Source organism: Crinia signifera, chromosome 5, assembly GCF_055691185.1.
Source record: "Crinia signifera chromosome 5, ASM5569118v1, whole genome shotgun sequence".
In the NCBI taxonomy this organism is placed as follows: domain Eukaryota; kingdom Metazoa; phylum Chordata; class Amphibia; order Anura; family Myobatrachidae; genus Crinia; species Crinia signifera.
In genome coordinates, this window is record NC_139221.1 from 250,761,829 (window position 1) to 250,780,837 (window position 19,009).

General features: G+C 45.6%; 1 protein-coding gene across 3 annotated transcripts in view; it reads left to right on the forward strand.

Moving 5' to 3' along the window:
• The first annotated feature begins 1,379 nt into the window (after positions 1 to 1,379).
• PFKP (phosphofructokinase, platelet) overlaps positions 1,380 to 19,009 on the forward strand; it is a 149,094-nt gene continuing 131,464 nt past the window's right edge. For 2 of the 3 annotated variants that reach the window (XM_083188805.1, XM_083188806.1), the window contains exons 1-2: positions 1,381 to 1,728; positions 16,729 to 16,802. In XM_083188805.1, the coding sequence (XP_083044931.1) occupies positions 1,644 to 1,728; positions 16,729 to 16,802 (159 nt within the window). In that variant the 5' untranslated portion in view covers positions 1,381 to 1,643. Of the gene's footprint in view, positions 1,729 to 16,728; positions 16,803 to 19,009 lie in introns of all 3 variants that reach the window. The other variant, XM_083188807.1, reaches the window with a different exon arrangement.

Consider the following 19,009-nt stretch of genomic DNA (forward strand, 5'->3'; position numbering starts at 1 on the left):
GTGTCTTATATAGTGCAGCAGATCCCGTTACAGTGTCTTATATAGCGCAGCAGATTCTTATATAGTGCAGCAGATTCCGTACAGTGTCTTCTATAGCGCAGCAGATTCTGTTACAGTGTCTTATATAGCGCAGCAGGTTCCATTACAGCGTCTTATATAGCGCAGCAGATTCCGTTACAGTGTCTTACATAGCGCTGCAGATTCCGTTACAGGTTCTTATATAGCGCAGCAGATTCCGTTACAGTGTCTTCTATAGTGCAGCAGATACTGTTACAGTTACCTATTTAGCGCAGCAGATTCCGTTACAGTGTCTTCTATAGCGCAGCAGATTCTGTTACAGTTACCTATTTAGCGCAGCAGATTCCGTTACAGTGTCTTCTACAGCGCAGCAGATTCTGTTACAGTGTCTTATATAGCGCAGCAGATTCCATTACAGCGTCTTATATAGCGCAGCAGATTCCGTTACAGTGTCTTCTATAGCGCAGCAGATTCCGTTACAGTGTCTTATATGGTGCAGCAGATCCCATTACAGTGTCTTATATAGCGCAGCAGATTCTGTTACAGTGTCTTATATAGTGCAGCAGATTCCATTACAGCGTCTTATATAGCGCAGCAGATTCCGTTACAGTGTCTTCTATAGCGCAGCAGATTCTGTTACAGTTACCTATTTAGCGCAGCAGATTCCGTTACAGTGTCTTCTATAGCGCAGCAGATTCTGTTACAGTTACCTATTTAGCGCAGCAGATTCTGTTACAGTGTCTTATATAGTGTCTTAGTTTTTAAGTATTTTTGGTACTTGTGTAGTTTCACGGCGGAAAATGTTGCATGTGATATGGCATGCAGTCGCATGCGATGTGATATCGCATCCGATTTGATGCGATTTTGACCTGTTTAATACCCCGCTCGCCACACTTCAGGCTCGGTGGCTCGCTGCGCTCGCCACACTATATGAAGTCAGCTCCATGCATAGTGGATAGTGGGGTAATGAACAGGTCAAAAATCGCATCAGATCGGATTAGATATTGCATCGCATGCGATATCGCTTCTGCCGCCATGAAACAAAAAAGTACCGTTTAGGAGGGGGGGGGGGGTGTTATGCCCTTGCTCCGGGCACCTAGCTACATCGCTGCTGAGGAGCTGGTTTCTGCTCCTGCACACATTTTTGGGACAGCTCAGATAACAGCAAGTCAGTGTCACTAGAACATCTCCCTACAGTAGTATCACTTCCTACTACTACTACTACAGTATACAGTATACTAGTAATACTAGCAGCTACTAGGAACTTGAAGCCTCCAGGGGATGTACAGTACAGCCGCGCCCACCGGCGGCTTTCCGGCATCTGCATCACCAGCTAATCCCCGCCCACTTCTCTGCCTCCTTCTCCAGAAGCGAAGTGCCTGTTGCCCGGAGAGGGGCGTGGTTACAGAGCGCTGGGCGTGTGGTTCGCTGTCCGGCTCTCGGTTGCTGAGCAGCGGGAGTGTCACATGCAGCGGCGGGCAGCACAAGGGGGAGAGGACAGAGAAGAGGAAAGGCGGAGGCACGGCTGCAGCAGCCACCCCCACACCCCATCTAGTGACATCTTATATTGGGATAACGTTATACGTATACAGTACTGGTAGCACAGGGTGAGGGGAGCTGCAGCCATGGCACAGCCGCAGAAGTTTTTTGAAAACCTTTCGGGAGCCGGTAAATCCATCGGTGTCCTGACCAGCGGCGGAGATGCCCAAGGTAAGGAGGATGCCCTGTGCCTGCTGCTGCTCACGCCCACTGTCACCTTGTGCCGGGTGTCATCGCTGTCTCTACTATCTATCTGTCTACCACTGTCCCTGCCCCCTAATTGTCCCTGATCCCAGTGTGTAGGCGCCAGACTGTGTGCCCCAGGTGCATTCACAGGAGAGTTCTGCAGCTGGGGAATGGGGCTCAGGTAACCGGTGCTGTACGTATGGAGCCCCCTCTAGGCCAAGCAGCAGCAGTATAGGATGTCTGGGCCTGTATGTAACCATAGATCAGTGGTCCTTCCACCAGGCCACATAATGCCACACTGCACCGGTGCCAGACCCCACTGTCCTGCTGCATGGGCACCGGTGATTCTGGGGTGGGTTATGTATGCAGCAGTTGTGCCCAACACATCTCATGCTGTCAGTGGCAGATAGATGTACCCCAGTTATGCCAGGGAACCCCCCCGAGTCATTATAGGACAACCAAATAGATTTGGGCCACCACCTTCAGAGAAAACCAGTGCACCCAGTAGATGGCAAGCTATTTCCCAGCTGCACCTGTCACCACCTGTAGTAGTAGTCACACAGCACCAGAACCCGACAGGGAGGTCCATAGGGCAGTGTGGAGGAGACTGGTCACCTATGGCAGGAGGCGGATCCCAGCCGTGATGGTGACTCCATACTGCTGCTGCTGCTGCTGCAGTGCGGGCTTTCCCTGCGATTACTAATATTAGATATCCTCCTCATCCTCCTACCCGGCCTGTATTACAGTGCTGTCCTCACTATCACTACTTCTCTCCTATTACTACTTACACAATGCAACAGCTGCGGGTTCTCCTCCTGTAAGGGAACTACATGGACCAGCATGACCGGTTACACAGGGGCCTTTTAAATATGACAGCAAGTGCAGGGCCGCAGGTTGCACTGCTACACTGTAGGCAGATGCCCATCATTGACATCTTCAGTAGCCAGTGCATTCCAGTGACACCAGCAATTACAGTGCTACTGTATGTCCTGCTGTGCTGTCAGCTAGGACCACACACAGCGGCAGCAGCTCATTGGGACATGTAACAACGTGTGTAACTAGCCATCCATCGCTACAATGTATAACCTAGCCATTTTACTGCAATACACAGTTTCCACCTATCTTCTCTATGTTACGAAATCAGTCTGATCCCATTATCACGTGGGTCTATAGTACCTGTTATTACAATATTATAAATATCATGATTTATTGCATTGGCATTAGAAATACGAGCAAATTATGCATCTATTGGCTTTATATTTTGTTCCCAGCGTCTGTATTACCGTCCTCCCTGCCTGATCCTCAGTGTGGATGCTCTCATCCTCCTCCCTCCAGCCTGTGTGTGTACGTGCGGCCATGGGAGTCTTGCTTGCAGGAGGCAGAGACCTTCCTCTGGCTCTGAGTCAAACCTGCCGGGGGTAGCAGCCCCCAACATCGTCACCTTCAAATTCCCGGTAATCGCGGGCATCGCGGGTAAATCGCGGGTACATCAAAATCGGGTACCCGCGATTACCGCGATTTTCCCATAGGGAACAATGTTAAAAAGCCTGATTGACCGCGATTTTACTGTAAAATGCCTCAATGCCCGCGATTTTCCCATAGGAATCAATGTTAAATGGGCTACAGAGCCCAAATAGCCCCAATTAACCCTTAAATGTCCCCCCAATTTTTTTACGCCACCCCACGATCCACGCCAACCCGAAGCGTGGCGAGCGCAGCGAGCCCGCGAGGGGCGGCGGTACGCGTCCTCCGACCTTTTCATGCCCTACTATCCACGTCGGCGTGGAGTTGAGAATAGAATAGTGTGGCGAGCGCAGCGAGCCACCGAGCCCGAAGCGTGGCGAGCGCAGCGAGCCCCGCGAGGGGACGCGGATACCTTCACAGTTATACGCGTCCCCTCGCGGACTTCACAGGTGTCCGTGGCGACGCGGACACCTGTGAAGCCCGCGAAGGGACGCGTTTACCTGTGAAGGTATCCGCGTCCCCTCGCGGGGCTCGCTGCGCTCGCCACGCTTCGGGCTCGGTGGCTCGCTGCACTCGCCACACTATTCTATTCTCAACTCCACGCCGACGTGGATAGTAGGGCATGAAAAGGTCGGAGGACGCGTACCGCCGCCCCTCGCGGGCTCGCTGCGCTCGCCACGCTTCGGGTTGGCGTGGATCGTGGGGTGGCGTAAAAAAATTGGGGTGACATTTAAGGGTTAATTGAGCCTATTTGGGCTCTGTAGCCCATTTAACATTGATTCCTATGGTAAAATCGCGGGCATTGAGGCATTGAATGCAAAATCGAGATCAATCTGACTTTTTAACATTGTTCCCTATGGGAAAATCGCGGTGATCGCGGGCATCGCGTCGCGGCCGTTTATGTGCTGCCCGCGATGTCGCGATCACCGCGATGGGCGCCGTTCTAGGTAAAGAGTACCGATATAGATATATATATATCTATATATATATATAGATATATATATAAAACTTGTGGGGTGTCCGGCACTCCTCGCTCAGTTGGTGTTCGTGCCCGGGTGCCTTCCCAAGTAGCCTTGCAGCTACTAATGCAACCTCCAATATACTAGGCGTCACTCCAGGTCTTAGGTGAAAACGTGATGTTTATTAATCCTTCTAACGGTCAACGCCGTTTCGGGCAGTCGCCCTTCGTCAGGACCAGAAGAACACAAAATTCAACAGTGCAACAACAGTGTATGAAAGAAAATTGGACTTACATATAGGGGACCCGCTGTGTAGCGTCCTCCTCCGTCTGGGACGCCTGCTGACAACTTCCGGAAATCACCCGGAAGTGACCTATCCGTCCTGGCAGCGGAGGAGGCCACACTAGGGAAACAGTGCAAAATATGCCAGTACATTAGAATGCTGGTTCAAAGTGCAAAGTGCTTGATATAACAGTGGTTATTATGTCATAAAGTGCATATGCTGGTGTCATAATGATAAAAAAACACTTAATACAGAAACAATTAAAAACACGACTGCCTGCTTTCCCTGTGCTTATTTCTAAACGGCCACAAGATGGCAGTATGTCGCAACATTATACCCAGCACTAATCGCTATAAGTGCTTGTTCAAATCTAATATTTTATGCAGGAAAGCTGGGTTTATCGCATCTGGGAATGTAACAGGACAAAATTTGCTGTATTCTTGTTGCACAACCTGCAGAATTGCATACATTAGTAATAATACATATAAACATATGAAAAAAGGACAAAAAATCTTGATACTAATGTTATCTCATATTTACTCAATAAAGAAATCTGCTGGTGTGTGGGTCCCTCACTATATCGCATCCAATCTCTCCAGGGTAGGTGCTACAATCACAGAAAGCTACCTAAATTCATGGTCTCATTGAGGCCTCCTGGTCTCAGGGTACCCAGTGTGTGGATCCACCTGCTCTCAATTTGCAACAGGTTTTTCCCTCTGTCACCCCCTCTTAGGGATTCCGGGGCCTGATCTATGAGTTGAAAACGTAAGTTGGCTACCCCATGTCGAGCCTCTAGGAAGTGTCTGGCAACAGTTTGCTCGCTATGGCCTTTCTCCAGGGCTGCACGAATGGCAGTCCTATGATTCGCCATGCGATCTTTTATTGTGCAGATGGTCTTTCCGACGTAGTTCAAACCACACGGGCATGTCAATAAATATACAACGTACCTAGACATACATGTCAGGACTGGCTTGATGTTAAATACTTTACCCGTGTGGGGATGTCGGAAAGAGGTACCCGAAGTCATATAGCTACAGGTTACACATCCTGTGCACCTGTAGCAGCCCCCTTTACGGGAAAGGAAGTGTGTGGGTTTCGTCTGAAGATTAGAAATATCTGTCTTCACTATACGGTCCCCAATGCTCCTACCCCTTACAAAACCAGTTTGAAGCCGCGTGTTTTTGAGACTGGGAATGTGGGGATCTGTGGATACAATGGGCCACATACTTTTGGCTTTTTTGACAATTCCAGGGCTTTTATCTGAAAAGTGTTTGACCCAAGTGAAAGTTCCCTTATTTACATTGGTGTCCGGTTGTTTGCTTTTAAGTAATTCCTGTCTAGAGATGTTAATGGCTTTTAATTTGGCCTCTCTAAGTAAATCATAGGGATAACCCCTTTCCAGGAATCTATTAAGCATGGCATCTAGCTGAATATCCCTTACTGACATGTCACTGTTAACCCTACATACCCGGATAAACTGGGAGTAGGGTAAACTGGCGGTGGTAGCCCGAGGATGGAAACTTTGATATTGCAACATCATGTTGCGGTCAGTGGGTTTTGTAAAAAGTTGGGTACTGATCTTATTCCCTTGTTTTATGATGCGGACATCCAAAAAATCTAACTGGTTGGGACTAATTGTGTAGGTCAATTTCACCGGACTATCGGTACCATTGTGCTGTTCTAGCAACTTAACCAGATCATCCTGAGGGCCTGACCACAGCAGGATCAGGTCGTCTATATATCTATAGTAAAATAATGCATGCTGTTTAAACAATTCATTACCAAGAAATATTTCACTTTCGACCTGATACATGAAGGCATTCGCATATACTGGAGCGGACGGAATAGAGATATATATATATAGATATATATATATATATATATATATATATATAGGATTGGAAAAACAGGCGTCACTCCTGAGGACTTTCAAATAGGTGTTTATGAATAAATACAGAAAGAATCAATACATGCTCATCGCTGCCGAAGCAGTCGACGTTTCAATGTCATTGAAATGTCGACTGCTTCGGCAGCGATGAGCATGTATTGATTCTTTCTGTATTTATTCATAAACACCTATTTGAAAGTCCTCAGGAGTGACGCCTGTTTTTCCAATCCTGCATATCATTTGGAAGGCACCCGGGGCACCTTATCATTGATTATTGGGAGTGCCGGCTCTAAGCACCCTTGTGTATATATATATATATATATATATATATATATATATATAATGGAATGGGATGCAAATTATTACAATGCCTATATATTGTTGAATCCTGTGAAGGAGAATTGGTCAGCGTTTGAAGGACAGTGGTGAAAGGATGCTTTAAAATAGCCATTGCGTATCAAGTGCCCTTGCTTCTATGCAATCATGCAAGGTCATTATTGTGGCAGGATGCATATTTAGAGAAGAGATTGCACTGTGGGGATGTGGCTTGTTCTGTCATTGGAGCCCTCTGGGAAAATAAAGCAGGACTCAGGCCTTTGGCTTAAAATAGACCTTTTATCATCAACATTTAAAATGAGATATATTGTTCTGCAGCCCAGACAATGAAATGGAAGCATACATTTGTAACCACACAATGCATTTGGCTCTAATATTGAGTTTAGCCATAAATGCCCAGTAAAAGTGCTGGTTCATCAAATTAAATGCGCTGCTAACATCCAACAAAATGACAATACCTGAGCCATAAATAATGGGATGCAGTTAGTATCCTGACGGTCAGAATGGGTGCCAGACGCGGTCCCGACAGTCATTTACCCGTCGTCGGAATCCCGACTGTCAAAACGCCAACAGACAGGTGCCCGACGGCGACCCGCTATTTTCCCTCGGGGTCCACTACCCCCATAGAGGGTGAATAGAATAGGTGGCGAGTGTAGCGAGCCACCGTAGGTGTTGCGCTCACCATGCTGTCTGAGTCCCGGCAGTCGGGATCCCGACGGGCTAATGACTGTCGGGATCCCGACTGTCGAAACCATATACCACGCCCAGTCGGAATCCCAGCGGTCGAAATCCCAACGCCGGAATCCTGGCACTTTGTCCCTCTATGGGTGTCCACGACACCCATAGAGGAAGAATAAATTAGTGTGCCGAGCATAGCGAGGCACTGGGCCCCCCTTGTCGGGATTTCGGCAGTCAGGATTTTGACAGCCGGGATTCCAACCGCTGGGATTTCATACCAATCCCTAAATAATATATAGGGAGGGGGCCTACACTGCACATCCAATCTAATGAGAGGTGCTACTGTGCTAAGTCCCTAACATCATAAGGGTTCAAGTCTAGGCCATGGGACATCCCCAAAACCAGCCCAGACAAACTACACCAAGGCATCACACTATTGGAGCAATTGAAGTGGGAGTGTACACACGGGACTCAGTCTCAGTGATTTCAACTGAGCCCTGTGTGTAATCAAGATGTAATTAAGCCGTCAGAGAGATGGCTAACTATATCCTGTCAGCCCCGGGAGACGCTGGCCAATACAATGTGCAGGCGGCATTGAGTCAAAATGTCCTTGCCTGTACAGTATACTTGGCTGGGCGATAGTGTCCCTGCGGGGCTGTGCATCACTATTGCCCATTGTGTACACATGGCCTGATACTATCAAACCTTCTAGGTGATTTTAAAGATCTAGTCATAATCGCCTGGAAGAATGCCCAGTATGTACACAGCTTTACATAGGTAAGAGCAGCTATTAAATGTGTTAGGAGTGTTATAATGGCGAAAGATAATTGTGTTATATACAGTATGGAACAAAACATTAGGAGTGCAATTCAGGGACCCCCACACCCCCAGACAATCATCCCACAACTAACACATTGTTGAAATGGATAAAATATTTCTTATTTTCCTTGTATGTGGTCATATATTGATGTTGTATTTGAGTTAATAAATGTAAAAATATCTGATATTACGGTACATACTATGGGCCAGATGCCCTACGCTTAAAAAGTGATACAACCAGCCAAACAGCTCCTATCTGCCATGTCACAGGCTGTGTTTGAAAAAGTCATGTAGGAGCTGATTGGCTGGTTTGTTATTGTGCTAAAAAACAAAATGTGGGGATGGAATAATGTTTAAAAAGAAGGATAAAAGGTGAGACAAAGTAGATAAATAGAGTTAAAGGAAAAGAGAATAAATAAAATAAAATGCAGTTCCAATCGTTTTTACAGGTCTTAATAGAACTTTTTTTACAGAGTTGGAAGATGCCAATACTGTAGCAGATAAGTTTGCTGTTGTGCAGTGGAGACAACTTACTAACCCTGACTGTACTTGCGGGTAGTTGTAGTCTTGTCTTCTGCCGCTATTGCCGCTGCTCTCACTTCGGCGGCTTCTCTGTGTGCTGTCTGGTGTCTGCGGGCACTTCCGGTCTGGCGTGTCTCTCACCAACACGTTTCATGCCTTGGGGGCACTTAATAATGGATACACACATTGAGATTTGTGTGTCTTTTATTCTAAAATGTCCATAAAACATTTTTGTCTTTTGTTTAAAAACAGGATCACTTCCTATTAAGGAAGTGGTCATAGGTTTTGGTGGCATCCATGTGCTTTTTTTGGTACTCTTTACCTAGAACGGCGCCCACGATTTTGATCGTGGGCATCGTTAGTAAAAAATCGCGGGCATCGCATGCACTAAAAAATCGGGTGCGATGCGACCGACGCGATGCCCACGATTTCCCATAGGGAACAATGTTAAATGTCCCAATTGACCGGATTTTCCTGTTCAATGTCTCAATTGACCCGATTTTTCCATAGGAAACAATGTTAAATGGCCCACAGAGGCCAAATAGGCAATCTGAAGTGTGAAATGGCCCCCACAATTGTTAACGCCACCCCACGATCAACGTGAACCCAAAGCGTGGCGAGCGCAGCGAGCCTGCGAGGGGCGGCGGTACGCATCCTACGACCTTTTCATACCCCCACTATCCACGTCGGCGTGGAGTTGAGAATAGAAAGTGTGGCGAGCGCAGCGAGCCACCGAGCCCGAAGCGTGGCGAGCGCAGCGAGCCCCGCGAGGGGACGAGGACAGCTGTGTAGCCCGCGAGGGGACGCGGATACCTGTGAAGGTATCCGCGTCCCCTCGCGGGGATCGCTGCGCTCGCCACGCTTCGGGCTCGGTGGCTCGCTGCGCTCGCCACACTTTCTATTCTCAACTCCACGCCGACGTGGATAGTGGGGGTATGAAAAGGTCGTAGGACGCGTACCGCCGCCCCTCGCGGGCTCGCTGCGCTCGCCACACTTCGGGTTCACTGCGCTCGCCACGCTTCGGGTTCACGTTGATCGTGGGGTGGCGTTAACAATTGTGGGGGCCATTTCACACTTCAGGGTGCCTATTTGGCCTCTGTGGGCCATTTAACATTGTTTCCTATGGAAAAATCGGGTCAATTGAGGCATTGAACAGGAAAATCGGGTCAATTGAGACATTTAACATTGTTCCCTATGGGAAATCGCGGGCATCGCGTCGGTCGCATCGCACCCGATTTTCTAGGTAAAGAGTACCCTTTTTTTTTCCCTCTTCATTGGTATTGCAAAAAATATATATGAAACAAATTAAATGTAAAAAAAAATATATATAAAAATAAATATGAAAAAAAACAAAAATAAATAAAATAAAATAAAAATAAGAATAAAAAAATATAAATAAAAATAAAAGTAAAAAATAAAAATAAATATAAAAATAAAATAAAGTTATAAGGTAGAAAATAAGAAATGGATATATGAAGTTGGGTGTAATTTGTCTAAAAAGTATTATAAGAAGCTTTTTAGGTCTATATCAAAATTCAGACCTTGTGGGTGATTGGTTGGTTGTTTACCACTATCCATTTTATCACTTTTGAAGCTTAGTGCATCTGGCCCTATAGCTTTAACCCCATGTAACCAGGATGTGTGATAGAGAGTATCTATTTATTTAGTAGTTTAATATAACTAATATTTTAGTATTTTTATGTCTTTTTGAAACGGTCCACATGCAAAAAGTCAGCATTGACAAAAGGTTGACATGAAAAAGGACTACACTTGAAAAAGTCAACATCTGTCAACATGGACCCCTAATTAGTGTAGTGTGTACTCTTGCATGGCCATGTTTCAGAGTTCATGTGGATGTTAAAGTATGAAAAAGGACAAAAAATGTAAAATAAAAAGGAAAAACTCATGTCAAACTTTTCACGTGTCATCCTTTTTCATTTTGACCTTTTGCTAGTGTCAACCTTTTGTCAATGGCGACCTTTTTCATGTGGATATTTTGCCAATGTGAACCTTTTGCATGCCAATATTTTGACTGCAACATCAGGGCACCTATATACAGGTTGAGTATCCCATATCCGAATATCCGTTATCCGTATTATTCCGAAAACCATACATTCCAGAAAGTGGGAAAAAAACTTATTTGGGACATATGTAACAGCACTACTGAGGACATAATATATAACTGGCACTATATATGTTCAAGAAAATTATTGCTTGGCATTAAAATTCAGGATACTTGTGTATTATCACGGCGCCCCCGATGTCGCAATGTTTTAATCGCATTGCATCGCATGCCATGCACCCGATGGCATGCGATGCGATTTTTGCCCCCTATGCGATGAAGGATTGTATAAGCACCCTAAAGGGTGCTTTTAAGCACCCAAATGGGTGCTTACAATGTTAAATGCACCCCCACGCCACCCCCCCACTATAAACGTGAACCCGAAGCGTGGCGAGCGTAGCTAGCCCGTGAGGGGTGGCGGTACGCGTCCGCCGACCTTTTCATATCCCCACTATCCACGTCGGCGTGGAGTTGATTTTATACCCGAAGCGTGGTGAGCGCAGCGAGCCCCGGGAGGGGACGCGAATACCTTCACAGGTATCCGCATCCCCTCACGGGCTTCACAGGTATCCGCGTCCCCTCGCCACGCTTCGGGCTCGGTGGCTCGTTGCGCTCGCCACACTTTATGAAATCAACTCCGCGCCGACGTGGATAGTGGGGGTATGAAAAGGTCGGAGGACGCGTACCGCTGCCCCTCGCGGGCTCGCTGCGCTCGCCACGCTTCGGGTTCACGTTTATAGTGGCGGGTGGCGTGGGGGTGCATTTAACATTGTAAGCACCCATTAGGGTGCTTATACAATTTTTAATCGCATTGTATGCCATATACAATGTCATACAATTTTAAAATTGTATGACATTGTACAATATTGCGCGATATCGCATACCATCGCATGCCTTTTGGTATGCGATGCGATGGGCGCCGTGATAATACACAAGTACCAAATTCAGTATCTGATATAGTACACAAATTTTGTTTCATGTTTTGAAATCTTGTTTTTTGAACAAATAAAATATATTTGTGTGTATTTTATGTGGTTGATGTGTTTATACAACATAATTGCAAGATACTTCAAAATACATCACTGAAATATTAAAATATTCCAAAATACAGGATAATCCGTTATCCAAAATTCTCCTGGCCTCGAGCATTTTGGATAAGGGATACTCAACCTGTATATATATTTATATAGTGGTATTGGGGAGCACCAAGTTGAAATGGAAAATCCAAAGTGAACAATATACATCCATTTATTTTTCTAAGTACTGTATACAGTATTATTTAAAAAAAAACTCTAAAGGTGAGTACACACAGGTGCAATTTCATGTAAAATCGCTGGGAATATGGTCGCTGAGCGACCATATTGCCAGTGATTTGGAGCGCACTGCCTAATGGTCGCTGGTCGCAGGAGCATGCTCCTGCGACCAGCGGCTTTCCCCGGCGATCGCTGTGCCAGGAGGTCAGCGCCGGGGAGATCAGCGTTGATCTCCCCAGCCTCGTGCCGCTGCTCCCTCCCTCCTCCCATCAAAGTGACAGCAGCAGCGTCTGCTGCTGCTGCTGCGCTCCCCCTCCGCCCTGTAGCAGTGTTGCTCATTGCTGATGAAAAGGAGACACTGAGCAATATGATTGCTGGGGATATATTGCTAGCAATATATCCCCAGCAATCATATTACCCCGTGTGTACACAGCATTAGAAAACCTCACTTTCTCACACATAAACATATACATTGTGGGAAATATGTTATTAACACTTGCTGTCACTCTAAATAAAGAAAGTGGTTTCACCAGAGGCGTAACTACTTTTTTTGCGCCCCCCTGCCGGACATTTCGGGCGCCCCCCCCCCCCCCCCGCCGAAATATTAACCCCCTCCTTACCCGTCCCCATTGCCGCCGGCGCTTCTGCCTCTAACCCGACACGCAGATCTGTGTCGGGTGACGGGCGGTCCCCGGCTCCGGCTGCAGTGCTAATATAATAACAGACACTCGGAAAATGGCTGCCCCCATACAGCATTATGGGGGCAGCCATTTTCCGAGTGTATCTTATTATATTAGCACTGCAGCCGGAGCCGGGGACCGCCCGTCACCCAACACAGATCTGCGTGTCGGGTTAGAGGCAGCGGCGGCGGCAATGGGGTAAGGAGGGGGAGGGCAGGAGTCGGGAGCCGGGACCAGGTGGTAACTATAGTCCCGCAGACCCCCCAGGCGCCCACACCTGCCTAGCGCCTCCCCGCCACCGCGGGGGCTGCGGGACTATAGTTACGCCACTGGGTTTCACCCCACTTTGGATCGCAATAATGTATCACACACCGCTTTTCATGACTTCATCAAGGGTGTTTACTTCATGTACTGTATGTACAAGTCCTATTGACGTGACATTTCCAGTGACACTTCTCTCTTCAGTTGAAATGTTAATATCCTTTAAAAGTTGCAATATTCTTTTAGCACTTAGTTCTACTGGCTAGCTGCTCAACAAATTACAGTAGTATGGTGGAATGTAGGATTTATTTATTTATTACCAGCTACATATATAAATATTCCGCAAGGCTTTACATAGAATATTTGAATATTCACATCTGCCCCAGTGGAGCTTACAATCTATATTCCCTACCACAAGTAAACACACGCATTCATTCTAGGGTTAATTTTTTGAGAGCCAATTAACTACCAGTATAATTTTGGATTGTGTGTGGAAACTGGTGCACCCGGAGGAAACCCACTCAACCAAGGGGAGAATATACAAACTCCGCACAGTTAGGGCCATGGAAGGAATCAAAGCCATGACCTCAGTGCTGTAAGGCAGTAATGCAAACCATTACACCATCCATACTGCCCTAATGAGCCATATAACTTCTTCTCTGGGTTGGTTGTTGGTGAGAGAAATGGCGTGCAGTAAGTTGGCTGTTACCAATGTTGTAATCAGCCCTAGAAAAAAGATTTATGGGTAGCAGAGAAGCTGGACTAAGCAGCCTCCTGCTGCCAGACCATACTAGCGCATTGCGCATCTTCCATGTAAGTAACAGCGAAAGCACCTACGGTCACTGAAGTAGGCACATTGCTTTGCATATGCTTCATACCCAAGTAGTAAAATTGCTTCTTTTAAGCTCAGTAAAATACAGAAACATATAAGTGACACAATCAGGAAACCTTATACATATTAGGATACCACAGGCATGTTATCTCCGACTTCATCACATCTGCAGTTGTACTTCGGGTTCTGATCCAGCCATCATAGGTCATGTGAGTTGGCTGTTGAACAACTGCTGCTGCAAAACTGAGAGTTTTCCCCCATTGGGAATCATGCATGTAGTATCCAGTACATAAGCTTTACCACCCCTGTGGGAGATCATTACACTGTACTGCAGCTTTGTCTAGAAGCATAGAAAGATCTAAGGTCTGTTGTGTCTAAGGTCACCTTTGTGTTTCAGTGGCATGGTAAGACAGGGGCCCTTAGTGTAAGATGTGGAAGGGTCCATCTCTTACTTTCAGTCAGGTAAACATAAGGCCCACTACAAAATCCCATAATCTTATTACGCAGGCCTGGCATTCAGCCATACAGCTACTTACACTGCAGTACATTCATTGTGTTTTGTAGACATTTCCCTGCAACCTTTACATTGTAATTTTTAAATATACTGAAAAAAAAAACAACAACTAGGTAATAGTTTGCATTATAAATCGCTACTTAAACATATAAGTGCTACTAATGGCCTTAAATGCCTGTTAAATGTTGTGGATGCTCCATAGAGCCTGCATGTGCCATTCCAATAATACACATGGGCGGAAGTGGAAAAGTGCATAAGGTGGTGTTACACTAGGGTGACTCCTCCGAGGGGAGAAGCCACATACGATCCTCCTTGAGCCGCCGACAGCTTCCCAGGCAGTAGGATCACATATGATACATTGCATATGGTCCTATTTGCATACAATGTATCCTAGGCACTCCCAGTCAAGCCTGCCTGACTTGGCTGCAATGCGACACAGTCGGGATTCCGACGTCTGAGTAATGATTGTCGGAATCCCGACCGTCTGGGATTTATACCACACCCCTAACCTGAAGCCCGTGTAATCCTCAAGCTCCGATGCAATACACATGGCACTGCGCATCGCATCAAACCTAATGCCAAATACATGCAATTTGGATGCTTTGTATGCGATTTGCATTTTCATTCTATTGTATTTTATGTCCCTAATTTAACAATAAAACGTATACATTGTTTTGTTTTTTAAATGACCAAATCACACGTATATGGCCCTAGTGTATGGGCACCTATAGAGTGAGCCATCTGTGGGTGGAACACAGCTTCAAATAGTCGTTAATGGGCAAATATGTGATTGCATGGAACCAATCACCTGCAACGTCTTGTATGTGGGCGGTCTACAATGCTTAATGGCAACGATCACCTTGAGATGAGATAAATGTTTCAGGTGGATCTAATGCACCCAGCAAGGAATTGGTGTCCCAACAGTTTGGATGACGGCTCTGATATTACTAGCATGGAACTTGATTTTTGATGCCAGTGGCAAAGGAGCCCAAAAGCAACATGAGCAGATCTTGTTGCTTTACCTGATCGTCAAAGGAATCAAATTATGGCCAGTAGAGAACACATGTAGAGGTTATCTTACTAACATGGGATTGCTGAAGATGGAATGTTGCCCATGGCAACCAATCAGATTATGGGCGGGATTCTCTAAAGCAGAAATGCGGTAAAACCACTGTTATCGGGTTTTTACCGCATTTCTGTATTCTCTGTTTCCCCTCCGCAGTGTCAGTGATGCGGGGGAATCGCCAGCAAAAGCTGGCGATTCCCTGCAGAAGCCCATGGACTTCTTACTGCAGCGCTGTGTGAGGGATCCACTGGTCTCAGTCAGAAGTCCAGCACCGTGGCCGCATCACAAGGGACTGCTCTTATCGCAAGAGCTGTCCCTTGCGTTAATAATCGCATATGTTAGAGCATATGCGATTATTAACAATGCGGTACCCAGCGAAGGGGGCATTAGAGGGCTGTGGCTGTTAGAACATCCCACCCTATATCTATTATCTAGAAGGCGCTAAAAGAAAAATAAGTAAAATCTGATTGGTTGCTATGGGCAACTTCCATCTTAGTAAATATACCCCATAGTGTGAAGTGAAGTAAATTCATCTTTATCTGGTGCCACAATGGGTTCACAGTATACAAACAGAAAACAGCGTAAATATAACAATAAATAGTACAAAACATTGCAGCACATAGGATACAAACTATAAAAACATTGCAATATATTCTGTCATAATATCCACAAAAGTAGCATCAGGTGAGCCCAAAGGTTTGGGGCCACTGTTGATAATGGGTAGGAGGTGATCCATTGGAAGCATTCCCTGCTACTTACAGCTGGACAGGCAGTCCCAGGCGAAGTGTTTTCTTCCTCCGGGACTACCTGTCTGGGCTACGGTAGTGGAGATCCCTTCGCACTGGAAGCCACTCCCCTTCTACTATGGCATCCCTATCCGGCTTCTAGGGCTACAGCCAGTGCAGTCCCTAGAAGCCTGAGCTACATGTTAAGTTGTATGTGCACAAAAATGGACTTCCCAGCAGGCTGTGCTGGAAGGGATTTACACAGGGGTGACACAGAGCGGAGAGACAGACAGAGAGGAGAATAACAGTAATACACATGCTGAAGTATCAACAATCAGCTCTCAAAACTGCTGTGGAAATAAACATTTCAGCATGCCTATCCACAGTTTTGGTGTGCCTTAATGCCCTGTTGCAGAATTTGCAGTTCTACAGTATTGTTGGGGGGAGGGATGTTGAATATCTCTTATGCAGCGGTTCTCAAACTGTGGGTCCTGACCCCAAAGTTGGTCCCGACCTTCTCAGCATGGGGTCGAGACTCCATATTGCTGACCATCAGGCTGATGACTTTTTATTTAAGAAAATAAGCTGATTTTTTTTTTAAATTGGGACTGTTGCACTAACAGACCTTTACTATGTCTTTCAGGCATGAATGCAGCGGTCCGTGCTGTGGTTCGAATGGGAATCTATGTAGAAGCCAAAGTTTACTTTGTCTATGAGGTATGTGTCATAGAGTTTTTTTTTATGATTATTTGTACATATCAGTAGTCTAAATATTTTATGATTATTTTCCATTCAAAGTCCACTTGCTTTAAATGTTGGGTATTGTGAACTGCAGACTTATTTCCTGAGTGTTTATAATATTTGCACTACGGGACTTTTTTACTTTTGATCTCCTTTCTACAGTATTTATGAACCCTACATTCATCCCATAATAAACATACACACAAACGTACCGTAACCACCACAGAATCACTCGGTGAAAGCGATATGGGGCCTGCGTTTGGTCGACACTCACTCCTGTTAAAGTCTCTGGGGTATATTCAATGCTCTCTGCGAGCGGTGTCAAGGGGGGGTTGTGCGGCGAGGATGGTTTTTTCTAGCGAGGAAAAGCCATCCTCGCTGTCCAGCCCCCTCACCGGCCGCTCGCCCAATTCTACGTTCCGCGGAAATCCTTGCCGATGGAAGACGGCGGGGACTCCCCTAAACGGCGAGGTTTGCCGCAAATGCAGCAAGCCTCACCATTTTCATAGCCACACTCGCTGTTTCCACCACATCTCAGGGAACAGGCGTGCTGAAAACGGCGAGTGCGGGGGGGGGGGGGGAGTTGATTACTGACCCGTGAGCTATGACGGCGAGCTATTGGCACTGCTCGCCATCATAGCTCACCTTTTGGCATTAAATATACCCCTCTGTGTAGATGTGTGGCTTTAGGAAGTAAAAAGGACCCTTACAAAATGTAATTAAAGCCAAAAAATGATTATACGGTATTTATATTTTTCTTCCTAACTCCAAACTGCTGAAATCTCTCTCATTACGTACTGAGCGCACTGTCAGTGATACGGCTTTGTACTCTGAAGTTATTATACCGAAAGTGATTCATAGCTTATGTACTGTAACTTATTTCTGATAGCAATAACAAGGCTTTATGACATGGGAGGTGTGTTTACCATTATTTTATTTCTTTATACTGAGGGTAGCTCAGTGCAAGTTACATTTTCTGTCAATGTAGACTCATGTCTTTCCACATTCAGAATAAGAACAGCATTCCATTTCCCATGATGCTCAGCGCACTGCTTATTTAGCACATGATGTTCAGTGGTGATTTGTCCATAAGACATGCAAGACACGTGCCTAGGGGTTTCACTTGTTTCATGGCGGCACTTGGATGCTTGTGTTGATACTGTCGGAAATGTATCAATAACTGCAAAACATTTCCACTGTCCTGTACCATAAAGTTAATGGCTTTTTTATTAATCAATAAAATTGGCTATCATTAACTGAGGGCTTATAACCAATGAATGGAAACAAATTAATTAGGGGGAGCACAAGTGTTACTGTTTTTGCCAAGGGGCGCTCTCACCCCTCTATCTGCCCCTGATGATGTTGCATGCTAGCGGGATGGTACTGAGCTACCCTTGCGCCGGTATTGAGGTGGTTTATGTGTGCAGCCCTAAGCACTGCAATGTGCTCATGTCTGTCATCTGACAGCCTGTGTCCAATAAAGCTATACTCACAAAATAAATAAAAAAAAGTGTGAGGGAGAATAATATATTGTTTTTTATCTTGGTTTATGGCAGTGATTCCCAAGCTGTGTGCCGTGAGGTGAATCCTGATAATTACCACATAACTGACCCTAAGGATGAGTTATAAACACAATTTTATTAACTTAATATTTTTTTTCTGACTTTCTTAATGAGAAACTTTTGGTCTAGGGGTGCCATGGGAGACTTTCTGATACTCTGGCATGTCGTGATTCCACAAAGTTTGGGAACCCCTATGGTCATTTCATATACTTTACATTGACAAAAATTTGCCAGACAATCTGTTGTATTTTCTGAAGAAGCTGACACAAATAATCTTGATGGTGATGATGATGATGATGATGCATGTTTTTAGAATAGCTGCAGGCTTTAAAGCATCCTTTCAGCAGAAAGTCAGTTTGACAACAGAAAACTTTGTTTCTACTACGTTTTGTGAATACAACTTTGAAACGACATGATCTTTTATGATAATAAACTCAGAGAAGTAAAAATTGATATGGATTATTGGAGTTTGTTAAACCTTCCCGTGTGTCATTTCCTATACATGCACATAGACCCAGCTTGTTTTCAGAATTCTCCATGTGCAATGTTCATTATAAATGACACCTGATTTGTGTGAAGGGTCGGGCAACTGCAATAGCTTCATTTTGTGTTTTGTCAGAA